General features: G+C 41.2%; 2 protein-coding genes across 2 annotated transcripts in view; one reads left to right on the top strand and one right to left on the bottom strand.

Moving 5' to 3' along the window:
* The window catches only part of LOC134864325 (leucine-rich repeat-containing G-protein coupled receptor 6), a 36,469-nt gene extending 26,247 nt beyond the window's left edge, over nucleotides 1-10,222 (bottom strand). The window contains exon 1 of the mRNA XM_063883204.1: nucleotides 9,655-10,222. Coding sequence (XP_063739274.1) covers nucleotides 9,655-9,875 — 221 coding nt within the window. The 5' untranslated portion in view covers nucleotides 9,876-10,222. The remainder of the gene's footprint in view (nucleotides 1-9,654) is intronic.
* A 13,712-nt stretch (nucleotides 10,223-23,934) lies between these two features.
* LOC134868187 (transcription factor Spi-B) lies at nucleotides 23,935-26,892 on the top strand. The gene is made up of 6 exons (XM_063889124.1): nucleotides 23,935-24,050; nucleotides 24,220-24,254; nucleotides 24,995-25,208; nucleotides 25,293-25,405; nucleotides 25,727-25,883; nucleotides 26,214-26,892. Exons 2-6 carry the CDS (start codon nucleotides 24,234-24,236, stop codon nucleotides 26,519-26,521), a joined length of 813 nt encoding a protein of 270 aa, XP_063745194.1. The 5' UTR covers nucleotides 23,935-24,050; nucleotides 24,220-24,233; the 3' UTR covers nucleotides 26,522-26,892.
* Nucleotides 26,893-27,710: the final 818 nt, after the last annotated feature.

The following is a 27,710-nucleotide window of genomic DNA, read 5'->3' as shown; positions in this document are numbered from 1 at the left end:
TGTGTGGGTGTGAATGTGCCCTAGCTCCATTGTAGCCAATTTCAAACTGGAAGCTTTTCTGACAAAAGTTGGTTGATTTCGCTCAAAACAACTGGCCACATCATATGAAAAAAACACCCCTGTTATGTTACCTGACTAACACACATCCAAACTACACCCGCAGGCACTCATTCACACTCCAGGCTTTTGTGGGGTTGGATGATGGACCACCCTGATGAGTGAATATACCCTCACAGCAGGACAGATGCCATCAGCAGTCAGGTATCCCTTTCTACCGTCAAAGGTGAAATGTGTCTGTCAGACAAAGCTGTCTGGGAGCAAGCTGAGGGGAGATTGCTTGATACATTTGACTTTTGATTTGTTTCGAAGGAAAAACTAAATAAACTTGTATGGAGAGTGTCTGGCATGTGGCTCAAACATAGAATTGCATGCAGGTACGGTACATAACAATGCAGCACAAGCATGTAAACAAAGAGCCTTACATTTTTGACCTTGAGAAGGATGTTTTTAAAGACTCTCTCTTACACACACACACATCACTTCACAAGAGCCAAACCCTGAGGCCTTCCCTCTCACTTCCTTCCCTGCTCCCTCTCTCTCTTTCTCCTTGTCTCCCTGCCAAACCCTTTCTCACTCGCTCAGGTGCAGACTCTCAGCAAACAAACAGCCAATAATGGCGGTAAACTCTGCACCTTTGAAGGCAGCTTATCTGTGAGGAACTTTAGATTAATAGATCTTTAGTGGAAATCAACAACCAGAGCCTTGCCCAGAGGGCAGAGTTCTGCATTAGCGGTGCTAGAGCCACGCCTTGGCTGTCTTTTACTGTAACTATGACAGTAATGTCTTCAGTCGGATTCATCCCGTCTGATCCTCTCTGCTTAGTGCTTTGAAACAGTTAAGGCTATGATGAAAGAGGATCTTTTATTCCACACAATGCAACTGGTAGTCAATGCTCGGGCGCTGCCTTACAGAGGGCCTAAATGGTTGTGTGCATTAGTGTGTGTGACAGAGAGAGAGTAGAGTGTGTGTGTGTGTGTGTGTGTGTCTACTGTGTGTAAGGGTGAGGTCTAAATGTTTTAGCCTTTTCCTATCTGAATAGACTGACTGCTTTGGCATTTATTTTCTCTCATGGTCACACATGAGCTTGCACACAAACACACACATGGGTATGCACACACACACACACAAAGAGTCAGGAAGAAGGGTACAATGCTGTTCTCCCCTCCTCCTTCCTCTAAAGATGCGTTTTTTTTTCCTCCCGCTCTCCCAGACTTCCTGGGAGGGGTACACTGCCCTTTGTGTCCAAAGGCACTCTCTCTTTATCTTTCCCTCTCTTATTCTCTCTTTCTCTCATTCACGGGGCACAAAGAGCGAGGGAGAGGGCGAGGAGAAGTCTTTCACCTGGACAAGGAGGGCCACGGGGAGGACTGGGCTACAAAAGAGCAGCGAAACAGAGAGGGAGGGAGGAAGGAAGAGAATAGAGGAGATAACGAAACTGAAAAGGGAGATGCGTCTGTGTTTTTGTGTTCCCATGTTTTGTGCTGTTTTCCGCTCACTGCGGTTTAGGGAAGACTGACAGGCGGATGTCTGGGTGGAGAGAGCGGCTGTTTAGTCTATGGCCATGTCATGGGAAGCATATTCATGCCCTCTGGGACTTATTCATCCCCTGGTATACCGCACACACACGTGCACACACACACTCTATGTCCGCTCCTTGTCCTCCCACACACACCCTGTCATGAGACGGAGAGGGGAGGGTGAAAGGTCAAGCACTTCAGTAATGGAACAGGAAGTGTTGGAACAGTCGGCACTACACAACATACAACTGCCTCCAACATGTGGACAGGACTGACAGGCAGCTGTTGTGGGTAGGACATAGCTTTGGAAGGCAGAAAGCATTCATACGTAGCCCTCCCAATAGCTCACTAATCTGTTGTTTTTGCTTTCATATATGTTCGTGCATGACGTGCAGGAAAGCACATTTTAGTTTCAGTCTAAATTGAAGCTAACTGACAGCCACTTGTCTCTGAAATGTGTTGTAATCATGGCAAAGATGTGTGGAAAAGGGTTACAAATTTCACAACTTTTCCACACATCCTGGAAAGGTATCTCTTACAGAGGTGTCCTTTCCTGTATGCTGATTCAAGGCAGATTCTCAGCATTGGATACAACAGTAAATGAAACCCGATGAGTATTAGTGTCAGGCTCCATTATGACTTTGTTTGTTTGAATGGCAGAAACAGGAGGACACTGGAGCTAGTTAGAAGACTGCTTAAATCCACTCCTGGCACACTCCTCTTTTACAGATCTATGAAAAGCTCATCTGCTCCATACATTCAGCAGTACCAACGCATAGCATCTTGACATGAACTTATATCAGGACTTGATGAAATCTTACCCCATACCAATGAGTACATGTGGCTGCTGTTGGTTTAAAGAGATTTAGTTTGGCCTCTTGCCATGCATGTAAAAAGTCCAGATTTCCTCTTTTGCTCCTACTCAGACACGAAATAGAGACGTGAGTAAGTCTGGCTGCAGTTGCAGTGGCAGAATTCCCTCCAGCCTCCCTTTACAGCAGATGGAAAATACACCTGTAAGTTCAGTCTTTGTAAGAATTATTATGCCATCATGGTGACCTGACTGCTGTTTCTGCATTCAGATCAATTTACCTTATTCAATTCAATTACTCCATAACTCATCTCTTTCCCTTTCCCTACTTCATATCTCTACTTTCTGTTCCCTTCTTCCTCTTTCTGTGCAGTACCCCAATTTGGCTATGGCATGTGATGCGTGTGCCCTGAGGTGTGTGCACATGTGTGCGACATTTAAGTGTGTCTGTGATTGCTTCTTTGTTCCCTTTAGCTAACTCCCACCCCAGTGGCCCCTTCTCCTGATCTAATCCCTGCTACCATCGCTGTATCAGCACAGCTCTGTGGGACGCTTTGATGCTGCACAGGGGGATTGGATAGGGCATTAACCATCATTAAGTCAGTATGTGCATCTGAGTGTGTCTGCAAGTAAGCATGTGTGTACGTACTTTCATGTTTGTGCAATGTGTTTCCTTGTGTAACGTGCACACAGGGGTCTTTTGGGTGTGTGTGTGTGTGTGTGTGTGTGTGTGTGTGTGTGTGTGTGTGTGTGTGTGTGTGTGTGTGTGTGTGTGTGTGTGTGTGTGTGTGTGTGTGTGTGTGTGTGTGTGTGTGTGTGTGTGTGTGTGTGTGTGTGTGTGTGTGTGTGTGTGTGTACATTGTACGAAAGGGCATTAAGTATCATTAGCTCTTACTAGTCATCACCTGCACACTGCCAGCCCCACATGAGCCACTTTAGTCAGCAGGCCTGGCCAACGATCACACAGATAGACAGACAGAGACAGACTGAGCATGTACAGGTACCGGGGGGAATTCTGAGAGCCATGTCCTACACACATTGCTGTCAGAACTTGTGTAAATATTCTTCTTTATGTCTGGAAATCACTATTTTGTCATTTTAGTCTTCACTTTCTATTACTGATATTTCACACATGTATGCAATTTATAGCTCTAAAGTGTGGTGTTTTAAAGAAGGAGGGGAAGAAAATAAGCCACACAATATAAGGCTATACCATCACAATAAAGCTAAAGAACACGTGGGTTTCAAAATAAAATTCAAATGAATAAACAAAAACAGCAATAGAGCATTCTGATTACAGAAAACCGCTGTAACTCCATCTTCTTGCTGCAAGAAACAAAATAATTGTGACAACCAATCTTTCCGAGAAAACAAGGTATTTTACTGGTAAAATAAGTTTATGTATAAAAATACATGTGCTATCTTACTTTAGACACATACACAAATGACAACTCCCAAAGTCACAGGTCATGAATGCACATGTGTATATGTATGTACACGCACTAGAGCAGTTAGGGACATTTGTCGTGGCCTGGCCCAGAACTACACAATGCCTTCTCTGTAGTGGAGAAGAGAGGGCTAGTGCACAGATTCATGCACACACTCACACACAAACATTCCCATGGATTCACAGGGTTGGGAAGGGGCTCAATAGGAATCTGGACCATGCAGGCATTCTGAATCCTCTCAGTCAGAAGCAGCCCTTCACCCCTCAACCACACGTCACACGGAGCACATTCCTATGCCCCATGTCATACTTGCATCACACGAAACTGACAGATTTACATATTCAGTCACTTGGCACAGGCCTGACCCCGACAAATACCAACATCAGTTGTGTTCGGTCCACATGCAGGCTCCTGTGCACATTCTCCACGTTATTTTCCTGATCTTCACCTCCTCCACCCTAGTTCTCCTTAAGATCTTGTGTCGTGATTGCTTTCTACTTTTTTCCAAAGGACAGGATATGGAGCGGTAGAGCACACTATGGGCTCTGTGTCTTCCCTGCCTGCCGCTCCCGAAGGAATTGTCATTGTCTCCATTGTTGTCCTCTACCTGCCTACCTGCCGTCTGTCCCTGAGCGACATTTAAAAGCCTCCCAGGTTGCTCTCAGGAAACCACAAACCACTGCACTATCCAATGCTAACTGCCAATCCCTTCTCTTCAACACCCTTCTGGCATAAATATCACTTTTGTAGCAAGCCAAATCCGTTTTTCTGCTGGTGTTCTCCACTGGGTCTCCAGGGACTCTAGGAGGGAGACGAGGAATTGACACTTTGGGGAAAACACTTTTGCAGGAAAGAATGCGAAATAAAGGAGTAAAGGAAGGTATGAAAAAGTCAAATGCTTGCAGAAAAAATCACATAAAATGTATACTACTTTATAGGTCAATCGATATGCTATAAGGATGAGGATTCTAATGCCTTTAACTCTGTTCCCCAACTCTGATCACAGCTGCTAGTTTGTTGGCCTGTATCCAGAGCACCTCCTCCCTCTACCGACACAACCACACACAACCACACACACACACACACACACACACACACACACACACACACACACACACACACACACCTTGAAAACATTTGGCTTGGGTACACACCCTTTACTTTTATCGCTCTGCTGCCCTAAGCTATAAGCATTAATTTAAATTCTACAAGAGCCCCATTGCACATCAGTAATCATACATTTACACTTAGTCCTGCATCACCAGCTTCAACACCTGCTTGAAACACTATAGGAAGATCACTTTTATTTTCCTAGCCTTCAACACACTCGTACACACACACACACACACACACACACACACACACACACACACACACACACACACACACACACACACACACACACACACACACACACACACACACACACACATACACACATACACACACATACAGTTTTGCAGCATGTAGTCTTGTTCTATGTAAAGTAGGAGGCTAGAGGGACACAGGTGGGGAAAGGAGAATGGGGGGAGGGGGGCAGACAAAGGGGGATGGGGATATAGTTGAGGTGGGGGGGCTAACATAGACGTCTGGAGCCAGGACACTGATGCTGGAGCTGATAGCTGCTGTATGGAGAGCCCTTTACTGACAGAACTCACACACAAACATTGTTCCTTTTTTCTCTGCAGTTCTTCTATTTTGTTACTGTTTTCCTACCAAATCGTCCTCACTCCATTCTTTCATTTTCCTTTCCTCTATCTTTCTCTCTCTACTTCTCTCCCTCTCTTTCTCTCTTTCAATCTGACTTGATGTTTACAGTGTGACCCCCGGTCGCTTCTGATAGGAATCATGCCATCAACATAATGGCTAAATGACACGCAAACGACTGTTACAGACACAGCCACCATAAGGGGAATGGTGTGTGTGTGTGTGTGTGTGTGTGTGCGCTTGTACTCATAATCTTCCAGCACAGATTTTTCTGTCACCAATTTGTAATTCTCACCTTTGTCCTCATTGGTTTTCACCCTTTTCTTCATCATCCCTGTCTCTATTTGTTCTTACACTCTTGCTTCACCTCCACTTGCTAGAAGGGAAAAAAAACCTCAGCAGTCTGGGTGGTCTTTGCACACACACATACACACAACGCACTCCTTGGTTTTCCTCAGTCTGGTAATGCACTAGCTGTGGTTTCCTGGCCTCGGCCAAAACACCGTTAGAAGTTCACCACACTCACCGCTACCACAAAGCATCACCTAATCGCTGCTCAACTCCAGTCACAGACCAGACCCAGACCCTGTTTTCCTCTTAAAAACACATGCACACACTGATGACCACTGAAGGAAGTGTGAGATGTGTGAACATAACACCTGACAACCTTAGAAACAGCCTATGTTCAGGATGTTACACCAGCCAGATCATCACCATATCCTTCATTTCAAACATGATTACCAAGCACCAGCTTTTTGTGTGTCATCGTGGCAAAATGTGGTCCTTGAAACACCTACTTTCGGGAATTACCACAGAAGCAGTTGTAAGTACTTTGCCAGGTGTTTATATATGTCTGTCTGAGGACAGATTTTGAGACGGTTATAGCATCCCAAAGTGCAAGATGCTGACACAAAACTTTGATGTGTAATGTTAGGTGTAATTGAAGGCAAAATTAAGTTAGAAGATGGGTGTGGTCTAATTAAGCACACCGGAAGTAGTGGTGTAGGACGCCCTTGGCATGCTGGTGCTCTAGTTAAAAAAAAAAGTTTTGCCTCTAATCGATAGCAGCAGAGTGCAGCAGGCCAGTAAAGACTGAGCCTTAGTACACAGGACCGCTTTACATAGGGGGCTACCAGGGTTCCTGTCTAGTTCAATATTTGCTCTGAATATGTCTGTCAGGACGACAGTTGACTATTTATTTTTGCTCCAAGCTAGCTTTTGTGACACTGAGGTACTTATTGTGTCACTGTGAAGCCATCTCCTATGACAAATAACCTTGCTTGCAGCTACACATAAAACAGCACCAATCCCTGCTGACATACTGTACGCAGTGTTCTCAAATTCATCACATAGGCCTATTAACAAACACACACACTCAACCTGGCAGACGCACACCCTTGGGCACTGTCTTTCCTCTCTAATCTGATATCAAAGAGAAGGTCTTTCAAAGCTTCTCAAATGACAGCTCATTTCATGTGTTGCCCACGAAAACGATTATTGTCATAAATCTTTACCTGCTCTGCTCTGTGTTGCTCAGAGCACCTTCGCCTCTGAATTGTTCAATTCCTTTGCAAAGTTAACCTGTGTTTGCCTAGAGTTGCAATACAACTGTTTTCGTCGATTAGTATTCCATAATGCCTGTTTGCAGTGGGGTCTTCCAAATATGTAAAAAAAAAACTAGGAAATACAGTGAATCATGCATAGCCTGGATTGCCCTCACGGCCACTATAGCAGTTGCTCTTACTTTGAAGAGCTCTCCAATGACACGGGTGAATGATGTCATATACTTTCACAGCGTTGTGTGGATGTGGTTTGTAATGTGGACGGTTCCCAAGCAAATCCCTGTGACCTCGGCAGCCTACAGTATGTGCTTGGAGGCTAATCCAGCCTCTACAGCACAGCGGGGCGTGCTGGACTCTTCGACAGATCCTGGTGGGGTTTGGACAGGCTCTCCGCTATTGTAACCTTTTACACTTCAAGACGAAATGAGAAACTATACTCTGCTGTGTGTGTGTGTGTGTGTGTGTGTGTGTGTGTGTGTGTGTGTGTGTGTGTGTGTGTGTGTGTGTGTGTGTGTGTGTGTGTGTGTGTGTGTGTGTGTGTGTGTGTGTGTGTGTGTGTGTGTGTGTGTGTGTGTGTGTGTGTGTGTGTGTGTGTGTGAGCATGTGGGCAGGGTTTGAAGGGGAGGTTGTTTTTTTGTGTTTGATGATTTTTATCAGCATGGCAAAAGAGAAATCTGTGATTCTCTTATCTTAATTTGTTGCGGCATCTCTCCTGCTGTCCCACATTCCCTTCTTCTCCTCTCTGGAGTTTGTGTGTGTGTGTGTGTGTGTGTGTGTGTGTGTGTGTCACTGTGTGTGTCACTGTGTGTGTCACTGTGTGTGTGGGCGTGTGCGGTTGGTCTCTGAGTTTATTTATCTTATTCTAAATCGGCCCTCAAACTCACTAATTGGTCCAGTTCCACTGTTAGGTAACGAGGGGAAATGAGCAATTACTCTTGTGTTTGTAGGGAATGAGTGTGTTTGTGTGTATATCTCTGATTTTGTGTGTGTTTGAGGGGGGGGTAAGAGCAGTGTAGACTTGCACATAGGGAGATCATAGCTTTTTGTTTTAGAGGAAGACAGAGTTGCTCTACACTCTCTCTCTCATGCGTATCCATCCTTCTATACACTTGAGTGTTCTGGCTTGGTTTAAATACCTCAATGTTCAGTGAACCGGTTGATGTTCTTATAGTGACTCTTCGATGGAGTGGTCAACTGTCATTTAACCTTGATAAACTCTACATCATTCAAGTAACCTTAAAGTAGTCTTTAATGTCTGTTTTAGCGTTGTTTGCTGCATAATCAGTTGATCTTTCCTCCCATATTTTAAAATTTTTAAAAATTTATGTATATATTTCACATCCTCAAATCTTTATTGTTAATATTGTAAATATTCTTCTCTCTTTTTGCACTATTTTATTTATGTTATTTGCACCATGTATGTGGAGTTGTTGGAGGAGCACGCGACATAAGATTTTCATTGCCAACATATACGCTGTATCTGCTGTGCATATGACAAATAAAACCTTGAAACCTTGAAACCTTGAAACCATCCTGTCCCTCAATAGTATTACTTGTAAAACCCCAAGTGAGATCATACCTGGATTTCACTTCTATCCCTTTAATATCGGTAATAAAAGTGTTTTCATTGAAAGATCTAGTTTTTAACCACAGCAGGGTGGTGTTAGATTGGTTGTCTTTTACAGAATATATTAAGAAAAATCCTGCTGGTGAATTGAACATAATTCCTGCACCTCATTGTGTTAAGAATTGTGAGGAGCAACAATAATAATTTGGTTTCTAATTGTATTAGAAATATGTGCCCCTTCCCTTTCCAGGATTTCAAGCGTATACTCACAAATACCATTTACTGGTCAAAGATCTAAAGTGAAATATCATTAAATACTCTTTTTAACTTAACCAAAAAATGAATATACAGAATTAGCTTATTTTACCCCAAGGTCACATGCCAATAATATCAAACAACAGTGAGATAAAGATTAGTGACATAAACCCGGCCATTAAACTTCACACACATTTAGACATCTGTGTTCAAACACTTCCTCTTTCACACACACAAACACATCCTTGTGTCATGTGCTTCCAGCTTGCACACACACACACACTTGCATACACACTCTCATGCTGGTTCTCCAGTTGGCACTCAGAAACCTGATACTAAAAGAAGTGGTCCAGTTATTTTGCCATAGTGGTCAACACACACATATGTTCCCTTTTGGCCCTGTCCATTTTTATGTACATAAGGGCTATGCTGCGGGTCACACATCCAAGCAACTGTTGCCTTCTGCTCTCTTTTGCAAAAGAGGAAACCCAGCTTGACTATCTTTTTTTCAATTAAAAATGGATGATCAGGATTAGCAGATGGCACTTTTATTTCTCATGTGAAACAAATCATGATAAATGAATAGTATGGCTTGATGAGATACAAAGTGGAAACACATGAAAGGGATGATTGGGGTCAAGGAAATGTTCAGGACAGAGTGCAAGGCCAGGAGATGCAAAGTTGACACACCTAGGCTTTGCCCAACGTTAACATGTGGTATACTCACAGGTAAGTGGTGAGAGGGCTGAGGTTGGTCGGAACAGAAGCTAGTCCCAACTCCGAGCAGTCCACCATGACGAAGATCCCATCTTCTTCACACTGGCACGGAGACGGGCACAGCGGTGCCGCTGGCCCTTGTATGTCCTGAGCCCGTCCGTACCCCAAAACTCCAGGGGCAGACCCCAAAACTCCACCAGCTACGCAGAGAATCAGGAGCACAGGCAGCATGTCTAACTATCCACCTGCCTGCAACTACACCTGTAGAGATGTCTGTCTTGTCCTATTCTCCTTTGTCCTCTGATGATGAAAGAGGCAGGTTTGATGAAGTGAGGTTGTTCCAATGCTTCTTCCTTTTTTTAAATAGTCCTGGCTCTTTGCTGCCTTTTTCTCCTGTGCAGGTTGTCCTCACTGTCAATCTGTCCCTGTCACAAGGTATATCTCCTCATTTCTCTTTATCCCTCCGTCACTTCATCCCTAGGGGTTAACTTGGTAGTAACTTCTTGCCCCTCTTTCCTCTCACTATGCCCTCTCCTTTCTCACAGTCTTTCTCCCCCAAACACAGCCACCCTTTCTCTTTCTCTCTCACTCCTTGTATATGTCTCTTGCTCTCTCTGTCTCTCTCTCCTTACCTATTGTAGAAGGAGCGCATGAGTTGTGAATGAGCCACCCTCATTGGCCCACATTTTAGGGATGGGCTGGAGCATCTCCGGAAAGTAGGAGGGGCCCGCGATTCTCAAACTCTACCCTCTCTTTCTCTCTCTCTTCCTCTCCCTCTGTTTTACTTTCCAGAAGCTTGATGTTACGAGAAAGAGTGAGTGTTTAGTTTGAGGAAGAGAAAAGAGGATGGGGGGGGGTGTGTGGCAATTCAGTTCACTGGTGTGAGACCAAATTTCTCCTTTTGGGACCTTATGAATGGAACTGGGAGAAAATGAGAGTGTTTATAGCTGAAAAAGAGTAAGAAAGCAAGATCTGATGAGTGTGTCTGGCTGTGTGAGAGATGCAGGGGGTGAGAGAATGTGACTGGGAGTGACTGTTTGGAGGAAATTGGAATTCTGACACTTCAGCACCCCTCAGTCCCCAGAAAGAGCCGAATCCAGTGTCTCGTAAGTCACACCTTCTCAAGTTTCGGCTGCTGGAATGCTGCGATTGCACACACGCACAGACACACACACACGCCTGCATGCACACACGCACATGGGACACCCATAGAAAATAACAGATTATGAGTGACCGGCGCAAAGGAGCTCACATATCCATTTCACATACACACACTCCAGTCTATAGAGAGAAGAGTGTGGATTTGTGAAGAAGTGTCAGCTGCTTCTGGCTAAAGCCTGTTCACCGTCAGTGTGTTCCGTTGCAGATTCAACAGATCTTGAAAATAATTTCCCTTTCTTTTATTACAACACATAATTCATGCATGCATGGATTTAATATTTAAATCAAACCTGTGCTGTTCCCGATACACTTCACACAGCCAGACAATAATGCTATAAAATGAAACCCTGTGCTCCACAGCTGAGCTTTACATGCTGTGCACCTGTAAGCACAGGATGTTGCATAACTGCTGAAAGATGCATTCCATAATTATAACAAATCAAAGAAAGAAAAAATGGCTTGCCATTCATAGCAAAGCCGACTTAATTCTGTCCTTTTGTAAGATGTCAGGCGTATCTCCTCCTAGCAGCACGTACTAAGCAGTGAAATGCGGCAATAGGGAGGGAAGATAATTCATGTTTTCCAGCAGAAGAGAATAAAACACTGAACAGATTAAAGATTATGATTCATTTTTCAAATTGAAAAGAATTTCAAAATGGGGTAAGCGTTAAATAACAACTACTAACTCAAGTTTATGTGATTTTCATGTTTTACGAGGAGGATTACACAGTTCTCCATGAGTTCATCAATTCTGACAACCGCTTGGTCTCAGGAAATATTTTTTAAAACCCCAAGGGATTAGCTGAGAAATGCATGGTAGTCCATGTGGAAAACACGGTTGTTCTTTTATTTCCTGGAAAGCTGAAGCTTGAGTAACTGAGGCTTTGACAGTGCACCAATATGCCTGAGAAAGGATGCATCATAAAGAATTATTGACAGCCAACTTCCCCTATCACGCCTGTTGCATTGACGCTTGGCCAAACTGAGTTCACTCTGCGCTTTCTGAAATGTATAAACTCTACAGTTTCTAAGTCTTTGCACCCTTGTTTGAGTTTGTCTGCTCCTCCAGCAGGTCTGTCAGTCTCTCTCTTATGTCTTTCTCTCTCCACCATTCTCTGTTGGCTGAATAGTTTCTCATTAATTAATTAACATTCCTATGCCACTGTGTTTTCTGAGGGGCCTTTGTTATGTCCCCACAAAAAGTCTTTCAGAGCTGTTCTTCACATGGTCTGCCTCTCTCTCTCATGCTCTCACTGTGCTCTGTCTTTTCTCTCTCTTTGTAGTGGAATGTGTGTTGTTGCTCTCTGTCTATTGTTGGTTTGAAAATGTTGCGTAAATAGTTTTTTCAATTGTGTTTTATTATATTTTTTCTTGCACTACCTCAGATGCAAATAGTGAGATATACACTCTGGAGAAATCGTTTTGCGTGATCCTACAGTACACCCACGTTTAGCACATGCACATTCGGGCAAACATGCACATATAGAAAAACTTGCACAGGCTCTTCATACACCTGCAAACTCTTTCACTCCCTGGGCTCTCCACTTCTCCCCTTTTTTACGTGCAGAGCTCTGTCATCTTTTTAAACGCTCTTTAATTGTCTTGCCGTAGGGGAACCCTAAAACACACGCACTGTAAAAACCTGCCTGTCTTTCTCTGCCTGTCTGTCTGTTTCTTATTGGTCTCTCTTTCTTCTTCTGATTTGTTACCTTTACTCCCTTTAATCTCAAATATGCAGACAACCACGCAGGGCACTCCTAAGAAAGAATCTGCTTCTTGTTTGTACAAATTGCACCTGTTGAAAGGTTACATTTGAGTGTAATAGAGTTTTCTAATAAAGGCAACTTACCATTTTTATCTCACACTGCAGCAACTTTTTTCACTTCATTCTCAAACTGAGAGGTGAATGAGCCTTTGAAATGAGTTTAAAAGTTGTGTGTTTGAAAATGAGTGTGAAAACAATGTTTTTTAGCTTAGTAAATTGACTAAACTAGGTGAATCTCACCTCAGCATGCCTTCACATGATACGATACGACTTTGACTGAGTTATATTTCCGTATCAATTTAATTCACGAGCACTTTGTGATAATAATTCATGGTTGATTGAATCAAATTGTTCTCAAGAGTCCACAAATTTGTGGTGCAACTCTGGGCTGAATGAATGACTCAAACACACACACACACACACACACACACACACACACACACACACACACACACACAAACACACACACAAACAGCTGTAAGCATGTGTGCAGACATTTATATATGCCACTGAAAAGTATGCGTGTGCTCGTATTCTCCCTCACTCACACAAACGCTATCAAACAGTCTGCCTAGGATCAAAGCCAGAGCACCTTCCCCTCTCCTCCCCCATCCTCCCTCTCTCTCTCTGCGCTGTAAACACTATCCAAATGGCAGCCTTGAAGACACAAAGACAAGTAGCTACCTGACACCTGACACTAACTTGAGAGCACTCACCGTGGTCTACCTGGGAATAAAACACACACACACATGGCTACCTGAGCTCCTTGCAGCAAGAAGAGCCCATTCAGGGAGAGAACAGAGAAAGTAGCCGAGCAATCAACCCCCCCACCAACACACACTCCATCCCACCTCACCTTCTCACACACATCCCCTGCCCCATCCCTTTTTTTGAAAAACTCTTCCCCACCTTACTCCTTCACATCCAACACCCACCATTAATCCCCTGCTTGATGCCCTGTGACTGCATTTGTGCACAGGCAATTGAAAGCTAACTCAGGTAAACTAAGCGGAAGCAAGGGAGACGCCGTGGGTCGCCGGTGGCGGCAACATAGGTGTGTACTCTGGCTTTTCATGTGAAACCACCTGAAAGCCAACAAAAGCCGCCCCCCCTCCCTTTCTTCCTCTCTGCATCTCACAGTACAAAGGAAAGAAGTGAATGAAAGAAAGAGCGGCGGAAGGAAGGGGGATGAGGTAAGGGGATGAGGATGCAAGGGTGGGGCAAGGTGGAAGAGATGAAGGGCTGCCTAGGCAGAACAGGGGTGGGGGTATTTTTGTGTGTTTTTACTTTAGGTAGGACAATAGTAGGCCTGTGGACATGGTCAGTCACAGAGTTCAGCAAAGCAATCCATCACAGTCTGGTAAGAGCTCTTTACCCTTTGGCGGGTCAGTTTGGGTCTTTTATCTAACACACCTCCTGAACTGTTTTTGAAACAACATTTGAAGTGTTTTATGCTATACGGAAGCACCTAACAAACAGTACAATACACATTATACAAACGTATACACACAGTACATCACACACCTTCTGTATGAAGTGTATAGGATGAAGAATATATACACATGCTAGCTGCCCTATGAGTAAGTTGGAACATTGGTGAACTGAGATAAATGCTAACGTCAGCAGGCTCACTTTGCTCAGGCTGATATCCTGATAATGTATAATGTTTGCTGTCATAGTTTAGTGTGTTAGCATGTTTAACATTTACTAAATAGTATTAAAGACAAAGTACAGCTGTGATCGATAATTGTGCAGGTATATGCTCATAACACAAGACTTGCTTTTGACCTGATGATGGTGCAAGAGGACATGAATGTGTATACCAAATTTTAGGGCAACCATCCATTCAAAACCACAAACTTGAGCTTCAAAGACACATTGTGGCATATAATCATACAAAATTAAAACAAATTTAGAGATAAGTTATAAAAAATATAAATAAATATAAAATATTAACACTTGATCAGTATTATGAGGATTACACACTGTCACCGAAAGAGGTTCATCCAAAAAGTAAAAATATGAATTGGGACAATATTATAAATGTAACAGATCCTCTAAAAAAAAAAAAGCTGTTTTCCTTTTATTGTGCAATTACAAACAATAAACATAAGAGGGAGTTCCTCTCACACTGCACAATGAGAACTGTACACTGCAGCGGATACATTGAGCTGGGGAAAGTGAAGTCCTTTCAGCACTGACATTTTAACTCAATACGTTACATTCTGATGTTGTTAAAGGAGTCTTATTTAATGAATGATTAAGATAAAATATTATGCTGCAGCAAGTTTGTATCATATCAAGGTTTTTTTTATTGAAACACTTCAAACAATATATGAATTAGAATAAACAATGAATTAATTCAAGAATGTACTGTGTACTTTCCCTTTTCAGATAAAAATAATCCCCTGCAGAAAAAGATCTCAAAAGGGTTGAGATCATGAAAGGCTGTATAAACAAACACTTTCCCTGACCATAATATATCTCTGTCATAAGACAATTCTTTCTTGTATTTTGATATCCACTCTGCTTGTTTTCTCTGCTGTGAGAGTGATATACGAGGGTTAATATGGTGAAATAGGCTGACTAAAGCCGACAGGTCTGCACCTGTACACTGCTAAAGAGAGAGATGCGCCCGTCTGTTTGATGCTATTCTGAGCGACGCTAGTGGCGCTGTAATGTTAGTTAGTTAGGAGGTTCGTACGTTTGTCTGTGTGAGTGTTACTCCAGTAAATACTACTTATAAAATCTAAATTGACTTTGATACAACACAGTGGTCACTGTGGCAAAGACTCCCTAATCATGCTTCATTGTGTGTGAGTTCATGTCTGTGTCAGTGTGTGTTTGTGTGCACTTGTGCATGCCTTGGTGAATGATGGATGTTTGAGCCGTCTTACCCAGTTCTGCTTGATGGTATCAGTCGTGTCAGTGTGCAGGGAGACTGATGTGGAATGTTAACAGTGACTGAAGTATTGGACTGTCTCCATAGAGTCCCATTCATGCAGAACCTAGATAGAGCTAGCAGGAGACTCAACACAATGTAGTCAGAGATGAAGAGAGGAGCCTTATTATTGTAGGTTTCACACCAGACTCAGAGAATTCCAGTCATCTGAAGTACATAGCAGCAGTTGAAAGATTACAGCTATTAAAAACTGAAATTAGGCACCCAGGAAGAATGAAACTTATCATCACTGAACGCATGATTACAATAATCTTATTAAATCATACCATTAGATTGTGTGAACTGCTCTCTATGGGCTCCAGAGAACCCTTCCGATTAGCTGATGATATGGCGCCATCTTCAGCCGAAAGAAAGAGCAGAATCCGTGCAGTAGGTCTGGATCTAAACAACCAGCTGTAAGCATGTTTGCATAAATCTTTATAAACAATGCTTCATGGCTTTTGGATATACAATGGTTGAATTTGCTGATAAGTGTTCTTTATTAATGTTTGCAAATAAATGAACAATTTAATTGATATTGAAATTCTACACTTTGAAAAGCAGCTGCTTCATGAGGCGGATTTTTAAAAACATATATTCAAGTGTATAAACTACATATCTTAAAACTGTCCATATAAAATAATACAAAATAAAAAGTTGTGAACTGAAGAAGTCACTAATTTTGCTATAGCCCTAGGGCTTATTTTGTTAAGTACTGCACATTATATTTATAATATTACCTGAAAGTATCTTTTTATTTATCATTGACATTAACATTTATGAAAGCCAAACAAATATATATATACAGTGGAGGAAATAAGTATTTGATCCCCTGCCAATTTAGTTAGTTTACCCACTTACAAAGAACTGAGCAGTCTGTAATTTTTATGGTAGGTTTATTTTCACAGTGAAAGAAAATCCAGAAATTTAGATTAAAAAAACAAAATTAATTAAAATGCATTTAATTGGGGGAAATAAGTATTTGATCCCCTTGCAAAACATGCCCTAGGGGAAGGAGGTTATCAGCCAGTATTCTACGATACATGGCCCCCTCCACCATCCCCTCGATGCAGTGAACCGCCCTGTCCCCTTAGCAGAGGACCCCCCCCAAAGCATCATATTTCCACCTCCGTGCTTGACGCTGGGGATGGTGTTCTTGGGGTCATAGTCAGCATTTCTCTTCCTCCAAACACGACATGTGGAGTTGATGCCTAAGATCTTGATTTTGGTCTCATCTGACCACATGACCTTCTCATAAGCCTTCTCTGAATCATTCAGAGGTTCATTGGCATACCTCAGACGGCCTGTACATGTGCCTTCTTGAGCAGGGGATTTTAATCCATTACGGCGCAGTGTGTTTTCTTGGTGACTGTGGTCCCAGCTGCCGTCAGATCATTAACAAGTCCCTCCTGTGTAGTTCTTGGCTGACCCCTCACCTCTCTCATGATCATTGATGCCCCAAGAGGCGAGAACTTAGATAGTGGAGACCCAGACCGAGGGCGATTAATGGTCATTTTGTGCTTCTTCCATATTCTAATAATCAAACCAGTTGTCTCTTTCTCACCAAGCTGCTTGCTGGTGGTCTTGTCTTCTATTCCAGTCTTATACTGGTCTTCAATCTTGTCCTTGATGTCCTTAGACATTAGTTCCACCATGATCACACAATGTCTTTGGTCTTACCCTCGATGGAGAGGTTGTAATCTGATGTATTGACTGTGGACAGGTGTCTTTTATCCAGGTAACGAGTTGACATTAGGGGTACTTTCTTAAAGCAAGAGAACTTATTTAACCGGTCCTTGGGAGCCAGAATCCCTGTTGGTGGCAAGGGGATCAAATACTTATTTCCCCCAATTAAATGCAATTCCATTTATACCTTTTTTTTTAATCTACATTTCTGGATTTTTTGGGGGATATTCTGTCTCTCACTGTTAAAATAAACCTACCATAAAAATTACAGACTCTTCATTTCTTTGTAAGTGGTTAAACTAACTAAAGTGGAAGGGGATCAAATACTTATTCCTCCACTGTATTATATATCTTATGCTTCAGTTTTAAGGTCCTGTTATTGTCCATGCTGGCTCACTGTCGCGCTGTCATGAATTACTGGGACACTTGAACCAAGACGGTCTAAAGTTTTTGGGTGTTCATATTGTCAGGTTCATTACTATAGACAAAGCAACACAAGGGGTAGAGATACTTTTTTTTAATGGTGTCTTTCCTTTGCATTCACCACTTCTTTGAACTGCTTTACACACGAGCCTATTCACAAGGATTGTGCCATTTACTTTTTTTCCCCCTTTATTCATTGTTCATTTGTGTTTTTTCTCTCATCAGAATCGCATTGCCAAAAGCCTGGATCTATTTTTGAAGACGCATTTTACAGTGCAGTGTAATCAGGGTCTTTCCATGGAAGTGTCATAGACAGAATTATAACGTCTGTTGTGCAGCCAGAGAGACAGTTCAAAATTCCAGTTTACCGTGTAAGCCTGTCAGCTTACATGGTGTTAAGAAATTATGACATCAAGCAAGCTTTTTTAAAACCAAGCAACATTCACTAATCTAATCACTAATCATGTGATCATCATTAAATATCACTGTCACATCCATTGTGTCCTTTTCACTGGCACTGTCAGTTTCTGTCTTAGTTTTAATGCTTTAAATTTTTTGCTGCACTTTCAGCAAAAATACTCAAACCACAAGAACTCTCAGCACAAACTGCCCTGTCATTCATTTTGCTGACCACACTCTGACCATTTGAGATTTGAGCAAAGCAGAAGTGATGAATATCCGATAGCTGCCGAGACAATGACACCAGTCTTCTCACGAAAGAGGAAGCCTTTCCCCTGCCATAACATTGCAAGCTTTTTCTAGGGTAGGTTAACCATAAAGTGCAGTATGTGCTTGCTGACGCAACTGCCCTGTCTGACGGACACTCCTAAAGGTGCAGAAATCACAGAGAAAAGCCCAACTGGATATTGTTCCCATGGATTAAACGTTATTCAAATGAAATTGTCCCTTTCTGACGAATTTTGCGATACTTTGTTTTATGTTTGTTTTCCTCTTATCACCATCATACAGCAGAGAGGTGGATGTTGGACGAAGTTGACAAAAGAATGAACTAATTGCATCTCAACTTGACTCCAGTTACAGGAGTCAAGTTGAGATGCCTTCACTTGAGAGGCTCAGTCTTAATGTCCTTTTGAAGGAACTGTTAGGTAGCAAAGTTTGCTGCAGGTGTCACTGATAAGAGGATTGTATATCGTAGGATAATAGTTTGGATTGGTGCTCTTTGCTTGAAGCTTTTTTTTTTATTATTATGCACCAGTTTCTTTATCAAGGATGAAGAATTCATTACAGTAGTTAAACCAACAGCAAACCTTGTATTTCTTCATGTTACATTATCATGTCACTGCAGTACAGGCTTGCAGAAAGAAAATCATGTTGTTCTGTAATGACAACACTGATTGTTTAATTTATTCACAAGTTAAAAAAAATACAAGTACAATCATAAGACATAATTGAGGTGTGTGAAATGGGACAACCCATCAGCTATATGAAGCTTGAGAAAACGGGCTTTGTTTTTAGTTCACATTATAATATCGAATGTAAAGTACCCACATTCTATGTTATTAACACCTCTCGATTGAAGAGAGTTCATGCATTATGCAGAAACGTAAGCTACAAAACAACTCACACTTATTATAAGATTATCAACTACTGTTACCCTCTGAAATATTGAGACAGATGTCACGTGAGAGCTTTTTGCAGGCAACAAGTTCAAATGTGGGAGGTCGATAGAAAAGACAGCTATTGTTTTCATGTCCCCTCCCTCCATGACAACAGCTGTAGAGTGGAGGTGTGGACCTCCAGCAGGAGAATAAACTAGGATCTGGTCAATCATGGCTTGGAGACAAACATGTATGGCTTCCCTGAGTGTGGCGTGTGTGGGCTTTCTTCTTTGCAACAGGGAGTGGTTTCCAAATAGCTCATCAAAAACCCTGTGGCCTTTTATTGTGTTCTTTGGGAGCAAGAACATGTTATGGAGATGTAATATTTTATCCTCAGAGCTCAGATAAACTGTCCACCATTTGCTGTAGCTGTCTTTGTCCATTGCTTATCTCGCTGTGAAAACTGATGATTTATGTACAGTCTTTGCACTCCAATTTATGTGTTTTTGCGATAAGGATGGTGCGGTTTGTGTGCGTGTATGTGTGGTTTATGACTGTTTATTGAGACCACAGATTGTAGGACAGTCTACTGGAGGACACAAACAATCCGTGGGAATGCACAGTCCCACCAGTTCCCAATCCCATTCCTTATCTCCAGCATTCCCATAAGAGGGATCTATAATATCCCCCGTAACCAAGACCAATTGGCCGCTGCACTGCTAGTAACCATATGTAGATTGCAAGTATTATGTGCACACTGCAGTTTTATCAGAATAAGTTTAAGTAGCATCATAATCTCAACTGCAAAACTGAACGGCAAAGAAATGACTATGTTATTGGTGTAAAACAATTTCAAATGCAATTTGAAACCAAAAATATTAGTTTATGCATTGAATTTAAATAAGAAAGAGACATGGAAAATACAAATAAGGAAGGCGACAAACGTGAGGGAGAGCAATATCGAGCTGGAGGTGAAAACCGCAAGTTTTGCATATTTGCCAGCTACGCTAATGCACAGTAAGCATGCCAACGCCAAGCCATGTCCAACTGCCTCCTCACCTGCCTCCACTTGGGCCCTGCCCAAGGGTGTGACAACAAACTGATTTTTCTGTTGCTCTTCACCATTCATTAAAATCATCATCAGGCCGAACACCTGTACAAATTACACGTGAATTTATGACCCAAAATCAAAGTAATGTGATAAATCATCAACTGTGTTTGATGCTTCTTTTATGAATTGGTATTTGCCAATGGGACTTGTGGCTTTTTTACTTCACTTTACACAGACATAAACAAGCACACGCCCCAACGCCACCAACCTTTTTGTCAAGGCTTTGGGGGAATTCCCAGAAATCTGCATGTGTACTGGTGATTTGCGTATGTTCACTAATCTAAGGGGTTTGGCTATAACTGTAAACCCACTACACCTGGACACACAAACACACACATGGCCCCTTACTCATCAGGCACTGATTACCGTGTTGATAAGATTACATTTTGAACACATTAATGGTCAACAATGTTTGTATGTGTTTGTGTGTGTGTGTGTGTTTGCATATGCATTCACAAGTTCGTTTTCTTTTTCACCTGCCATTTTGTGACCGTTAAACTATTCAAGTGACTCAGGCACAGTACAAAAAGTCCATGGATTAAATCTCCCTCTCTCACACACAGATGCTGATGAACATAGAAAATATGCAAATGTAATTAAAATTGCCTGTAATTGCCATAGAATTACAATGGTCACTTCTGCATTGCCTGCAGTGAGTCAGATCTCATAACGATAATTACATTATACTGAAATAAAGTGATATATTGAATTCCTTTGTTGTTTCTTCACTCTAAAGACCTGTGGTAGTTCTTTATACGTGCATTTCATTTCATTTAGCTGCAAACCTTTATATTTAGCTTCAATTTACCCATCTGCTCTTAAAAAAAGACAGTTTACAACATTATCTAAGGCAATTCCGAAAACCAGACCATAGGCTTTTATCAAGAGTAAAAGCTGAATTGGCTAATAAACACTTCTTGGGTTTCACCTGCCTCACTGTGTGTCTTTAACTGCAAGGGTCAAATGTCTCTCTGGCCTTATCATTCGTCTGGGTCCTCCAGGTGCAGCTGAGTTATAGGAATCCTAACCGTCACCTATTTCAGTCAACGCTAAGGGATTTTCCGAACACGTTTATCAAGTCTTTATATCAAGTTCTTGAGAAGTATCTTTATGATTTGACAGCTTTTACTTTCTACTGCTGCTCTTTCAACTACTACTGTTACAATACTGCCATGTCTGATTCATCTACTAGGTTTTGGTATTGGCATTTGTAATGGCATTGTAATGGTAATAAAATGTGTTTGGTACTGGTTTTAAAGTTGGACTTTTGGGAAAATTATTGGTATTGTATGCTTGCAGATGACCGAGAGAGAACTTTGGATTTATCTGTATAACCTTTGCAGTGTAATAGATTAGAAAATATTAGCTACACTTACTTATGTCCCACCACATCATCAAGATTATGCCCTACTCTGTGGTTTAATTTGTTATTTGTGGATATGTTTTCATCTGCCTTAAACAGCATCCTGAAGGTTAAAGAAAGGTTGTATTACATCATGCGCTGTAAGTACGGGAAATGATCTCCATATTTCACGGAAATTATTTCTCCACCTTGTTGAACAGGTTTCCCGCCTGCCTTTAACTTCTCTTTGAAACCACTGCACCGGAAAATCACATAAACAAACATCTTACGTAAAACAATCAACTCATAATTAGATTTCTCAATCAAATCAGAATGTAAATATTTGTCTGTCCTTTGGTTCTGATTATTTATACCTGCACAAACATTACAGATCAAACAGAGCTGTGAAAGAGAAGCAGAACATTTAAGTATATTTTGGTAAATAAAAGTGTTGTGTACTAAGTTATTTCTGAAACACTTCGACATATTAAACATGCATGACTTGTTTCTTTGTGCACTCTGATAGGTGGTAGTGTATGGGCCTGTGATAATATTTTACTGTGATGAATTTCTTAACATAAACAAGTTGTAAAGTAAGTAGTGCTGTTCCTGCAAGCCCAGTTTGAGTTGTTATCAGGAATAAAACCAGGTGTAAATACCCCTCTGCCTTTCCCATTTCATGTGTCATATATCATCAGTCCATTGAGGTCACAGGCTAGCAGCACTACATTCAGATTTATATTGACACTACATTCAGATTTATATTGACACTGGCAATAAATAACCGTCACAGTCAATATTTTAACATTCATTGTTGTTATGTTTAATTTCTTGCAGTTTCAATGAATATCTGTCTACATATATGTGGCTTCATCCCAGCATGCATTGCAGGGAAACACAAGGTAACACCTTAAACACCGTCAGAAGTCGATCAGGAGGTTAACACATTTTCACAAATGGCCCCAGACATTCCTGTTGCATTTGATCTGAATTTAATTGTCTTTGGACTATTTGAGGAAACTCACACTTACGCAAAGTAAACAAAGAACCAGTGAACAAAAAAACTGACCTCTCTAAACATCCCTTTTTTTTTTTTTACTGGCAATAATATGCATTGTTATGTGAAGAAAAATGAACCTCTGACAAAGCTGCGACTCCAGCCTTTGATTCAAATTCAAACCCTAATTTTATGATGAATTCAACATTCTTTTTGAGTTTTGAGACACTGATTGGATTTTTGTACGTTCTCATTTGACTTCAAACGCCAGATGCAGGTTGGTTGCTCTGCACATTGACTGGTTATTTATGAGGTTGTCCCTCTGTTTGTGCAGCAGGCTTTTCAAGTACATCAGTTGGACAAGTTTACATTCAGAGTGTGTGTCATACATAGAAAGGTTTGGGGAAATCCCTGGAGATACACACCCCATGAAGTAAGACGCATGCTGCAGGGCCATTAGTGTTCTGGAATCTACGTCTGAGGTAATTGAACACGCACCAAAAGCAGAAAGGAACTTGATTACACTTTTTGACCATGAATTGCATAATGTTGCCTTATTGTGTAGTGTGATGCAATATAACAACAATGTCACTTTAATGTAGCAGTATTGTGGGTAGCTTATTTAAGGTATTATATCCACAGAATAGGTTAACTTACACTACTTTTACTCAGTAACCAATGTTAGTTAGCATTATTTCAGAAACATTGTTCTGAGAACAGTTTTGATCACCCATAAATCAGATAAGTATTTGGCCATGACATGCTGAGCAAAGTTGATGAATGAGCATGTTATTAAAAAAGAAATATGTAATGCTTTACACCCCCCATTTTGCAATTTATAACATATAAATGTTTCATAAATGATTCATAACAAAATGTGCCTTCAACCAAATTCAGGTTGTGGTAAGAACGCAGTTTTCACCAGCTTTAACCGCATGCTGATAATGAATAACCACTTTAAATATATATATATATATATATATATATATATGTATATGATGCAAACTATAGGTTAAGATGTTCGTTTCATCATTCTTTCAAACATGCACATAGTAATATACATTTATCCTATAATATCAATAACATTTTCTGTAAAGCCAAAAATATAAAGCCACCTGATTATCTTCTACGCTGTGAATGACATGTTAAGAAACCACACATAAACCACAAATTTTGATACCATGAGAGCATGAAACATTTACTAAATCTGTAGCTGAGAAGGAAAACATTTATTTGATAAACCACTCCCAAGGGGCTTGGCCAAAAGTGAGCAAAGACTATAAGAGAGGTGCAGTCCAGGTGGAGCATCACTCAGGTGAAGCTTTCAGATTCCCATGTCTCCACCCTCTCTACTCTTTCCAGCCTGAGGATACTACTTTGACTCTGCCAGACACAGGATCTCTCATCTCTGACTTAACAAGGTATAGATATTAATATGGTCATGTCATTAGTCATTCAGGCTCGTACTTAGTGTCTGTTGCTGTCATGTGACGACCTCAGATCATTTAGAGAAGTATGTTTGACAGCTGCTTTCACTTCATGTTGTGAGTTTTGATTCTGGTGTCTCACAAGTTTGTTCTTTCTTTCCAGGTTATCCTGTAGGTATGTTGGCAGATCTGGAGACGGTGAGTGATATTTCATTTTAATCAGTGTGTATGATGTGTTCTTTTTGTGTTGTTTTTACACCATGGATGACAGAAATGTGTTTATATGTATACAGTAAGATGTTTCAGTAACAGTGTGCTCTAAAATACAATTGTGTTTACTGTAAATGATGTGTGTTTGATGAGGGTAAGGTTATTTTGAAGAATAATAGCTAAGCAACACGTCAATGTCACTTGAATGTTACCTTTCCTAGTAAAAGCACAAACACTTGCATAAATTTGGCAGTCAAACTCAAATACAATTGTCACTGTTGTTACCTGGCTCACAGCTCAGGTTAAATAGACAGTTCACTGCTGCATGGGAGTGTTGTTAGTATGTGTTTATGGTAGATGGAAATAAAATATGTTTTTATATTTTATCTGCTGTTATACATTTTGTAGAAAATGGTCGCAAATTCACAGCTCATTAAAAGATGATGAATGAGTGCATCCTTTATCTTCAACATCTCAGAGTAAAATGATTCACTGTATGATACACCCTGTCGCAAAAGTGTACCACAACAAAACAACAATGGGTGTTTCATAAAGAACAACAACACAGCAGGTGTTCGTTCTGATAATAACACCTCGGGTTATGACTGACCCGAGATAAATGCCACCCATCATGCAAACTGTTTTCTCTCCATCAGCGCCATGCAACAAGCTCTCTCTTTCTCAAAGATATATTTCTGACAGCCTGTGTCCTGCTCTTTGTTTGTCAGATGGCTTATGTGACTGAGATCAGGCTAAGCGCAGGTCGAGGGGCTTGGAGCGGAGTGGCCCCCTCTTCCTGCCCTGAGGTGGACCTGGAGGTCATCGAGGAGTACCTGCAGGAGCACTCCATGGAGGTCCAGCCTGCGCACACACCTGCTTCACCTCCGGCCACTATGTCTCCACAAACACACGCACACTCCCACCTGGGCACCAGGATCACAGGTTAGTGTGGCATTAAGAAGGATTGGATGAATTTTGTGCTTGTTTGTTTATTTGCTTCTCACTGTCTGTTTTGTTTCTCTGTAGTGAACAGCTGGTCAGGGAAGCATCCGTATGAGTGGCACTCTCACACTCCTCACGAGGAATATGCTGAGCAAGCCCTTCCCCCAGCGTGGCCTAGTCCCCATGACAACCAATGGGTTAGTTCAAGGACCTTATTCTCTTAGTAAATTAAAGCTTCATTACTATTTATCATTGCTAGATACAACAAAACATTAGTGACACATGAGACTCTTTGATTCATGATTAAGAGACTCATGACACTGTCATTAGAATTTTGTATCTACTTTATAAAAGTTGTGTATTTCTGATTGAATCGGGTTCTGTATATCGCAGATATCAAATATTTTGTATAGACGTATTGTGCTTAAGGTTGGGTTTTGCCAACATGATCTGTTCGTGCCAAAATATATTTTTACATTTGTAAATGATTAATATGTTTTAATATGCATTTGCTTTAGGACCACATTCCGTATTCCCTCGGGGTCCCTGCATACTTTGACTCAGACTCGCTGTCCAGTGGCTCCCAGTACCATGAGTATCGAGATTCCCCCTCACCATTGTCTGACAGGGGAGCAGGAAATGACAGAGACTCCTTGCCTCTTGCCCCACTTTCAGGTATATACAAAAAGTTGGAATAATTTAGTTTTCAAACACAATGCACTTTTTATTTCTATTTACACACACAATCGTTTCATGATTTGAAGAAAAAAATATTTTACCATTACTGCATGGGCAACGGTGTACATGTAGCTATTGTGCATATGACAATAAAGCCTTTGAATCCTTGAAAACATGTGCAGCTGACCACTAAACTCTACAAAAGTTCAGATTATCTAGACACCAAACATCTAGGTATTTAGTTTGAGGTACTTTGTTGGTTTGGTTTAACATAAATGAGTCATTGTAATCTCATATTTGTATTTACATCCCCTTCCTCCTTGGTAGGAAAGAGGAAGGAACGCTTGTTCCAGTTCCTATTCGAGATGCTCCAGACTCCATCGATGCGGAGCTGCATCTGGTGGGTTCAATCCTCCTCTGGCACGTTCCAGTTCTCCTCTGAAAACAAGGAGCGCCTGGCACAGCTGTGGGGCAGGCGGAAGGGCAATCGCAAGACCATGACCTACCAGAAGATGGCGCGGGCCCTGAGGAACTATTCTCGCACAGGCGAGATCAAAAAGGTGAAGAGGAAGCTCACTTACCGCTTCGATGAGAAGACACTGAAAGGCCTAAGCGGAGACTCCCATTCAGTGTAGGACGCACGTGTAGGCATAGAAATGGAATTAGTGCAAAGGATATTCAGATGTTCTCCCTGTGATTATCCTTTCTGTTGGTTCTAATTTTAAGGCAAGTCAAGATAAATGAATACTGAGTATTTGAAAATCCAGAAGATGTAGGTATGACTGATATTAAAACATATGTAAATCTTAAAGGTTATCACATTATATCTACTTCATAAGTAGAATTTAAATTATTATTTTTAGACAAAAAAAGAGTGGATTTCAGTTTTTATGCGATTCTGCATTTCAGATATTCAGCAAATAAAATAACTTCTTATTCTTTACATAATTGGGTTTTGTAAATCATGGTTTGATTGTGTCAAAATATATTTTTTAAATTAAATAAATAAAAATGTTTTCAGAAATAAAAAAATGTCTAGTTGTTGCTGATCTGTCTGTCTGTCTGTCTGTCTGTCTGTCTGTCTGTCTGTCTGTCTGTCTGTCTGTCTGTCTGTCTGTCTGTCTGTCTGTCTGTCTGTCTGTCTGTCTGTCTGTCTGTCTGTCTGTCTGTCTGTCTGTTAAAACAAAGATGTACTGTGTAGTGCATATCAGCTAAGCAAACACAGATGTGATTATTAACTTAAGCAAATACACACACACACCCACACACCAAAATTGTATGCAAAGTAAGCATGCATTGAAAAAGCACCTTTTAACAACCAGCCTGTTAATCAGTGACATAACAGTCCCGTCACACAAACACACACACACACACACACACACACACACACACACACACACACACACACACACACACACACACACACACTGAAGCTGCCACAGTAAAGCAAATTAATTTTCATAGTCAAATGATGGGGACAAAGACATACAGTGGAGGAAAAATGTATTTGATCCCTTGCCAATTTAGTTAGTTTACCCACTTACAAAGAACTGAACAGTCTGTAATTTGTATGGTAGGTTTATTTTAAAAATGAGAGACAGAATATCAAAAATAATCCAGAAATGTAAATTAAAAAAAGATATACCTTTATTTGCATTTAATTAAGGGAAATAAGTATTTGATCCCATTGCAACCAACAAAAATTCTGGCTCCCAAGGACCGGTTAAATAAGTCCTCTCACTTTAAGAAAGTACTCCTGATGTCATCTCGTTACCTGGATAAAAGATATCTGTCCACAGTCAATACATCAGATTACAACCTCTC

This window comes from Eleginops maclovinus, chromosome 1 (assembly GCF_036324505.1).
Source record: "Eleginops maclovinus isolate JMC-PN-2008 ecotype Puerto Natales chromosome 1, JC_Emac_rtc_rv5, whole genome shotgun sequence".
In the NCBI taxonomy this organism is placed as follows: domain Eukaryota; kingdom Metazoa; phylum Chordata; class Actinopteri; order Perciformes; family Eleginopidae; genus Eleginops; species Eleginops maclovinus.
This window is presented reverse-complemented; position numbering and strand designations above follow the sequence as displayed.

Coding starts and splice junctions, on each gene's coding strand:
- LOC134868187 (XM_063889124.1), top strand. CDS start 24,234: ATGTTGGCAGATCTGGAGACG. Junction 24,255..24,994: donor TGTTGGCAGATCTGGAGACG/GTGAGTGATATT, acceptor TTTGTTTGTCAG/ATGGCTTATGTGACTGAGAT. Junction 25,406..25,726: donor GTCCCCATGACAACCAATGG/GTTAGTTCAAGG, acceptor CATTTGCTTTAG/GACCACATTCCGTATTCCCT.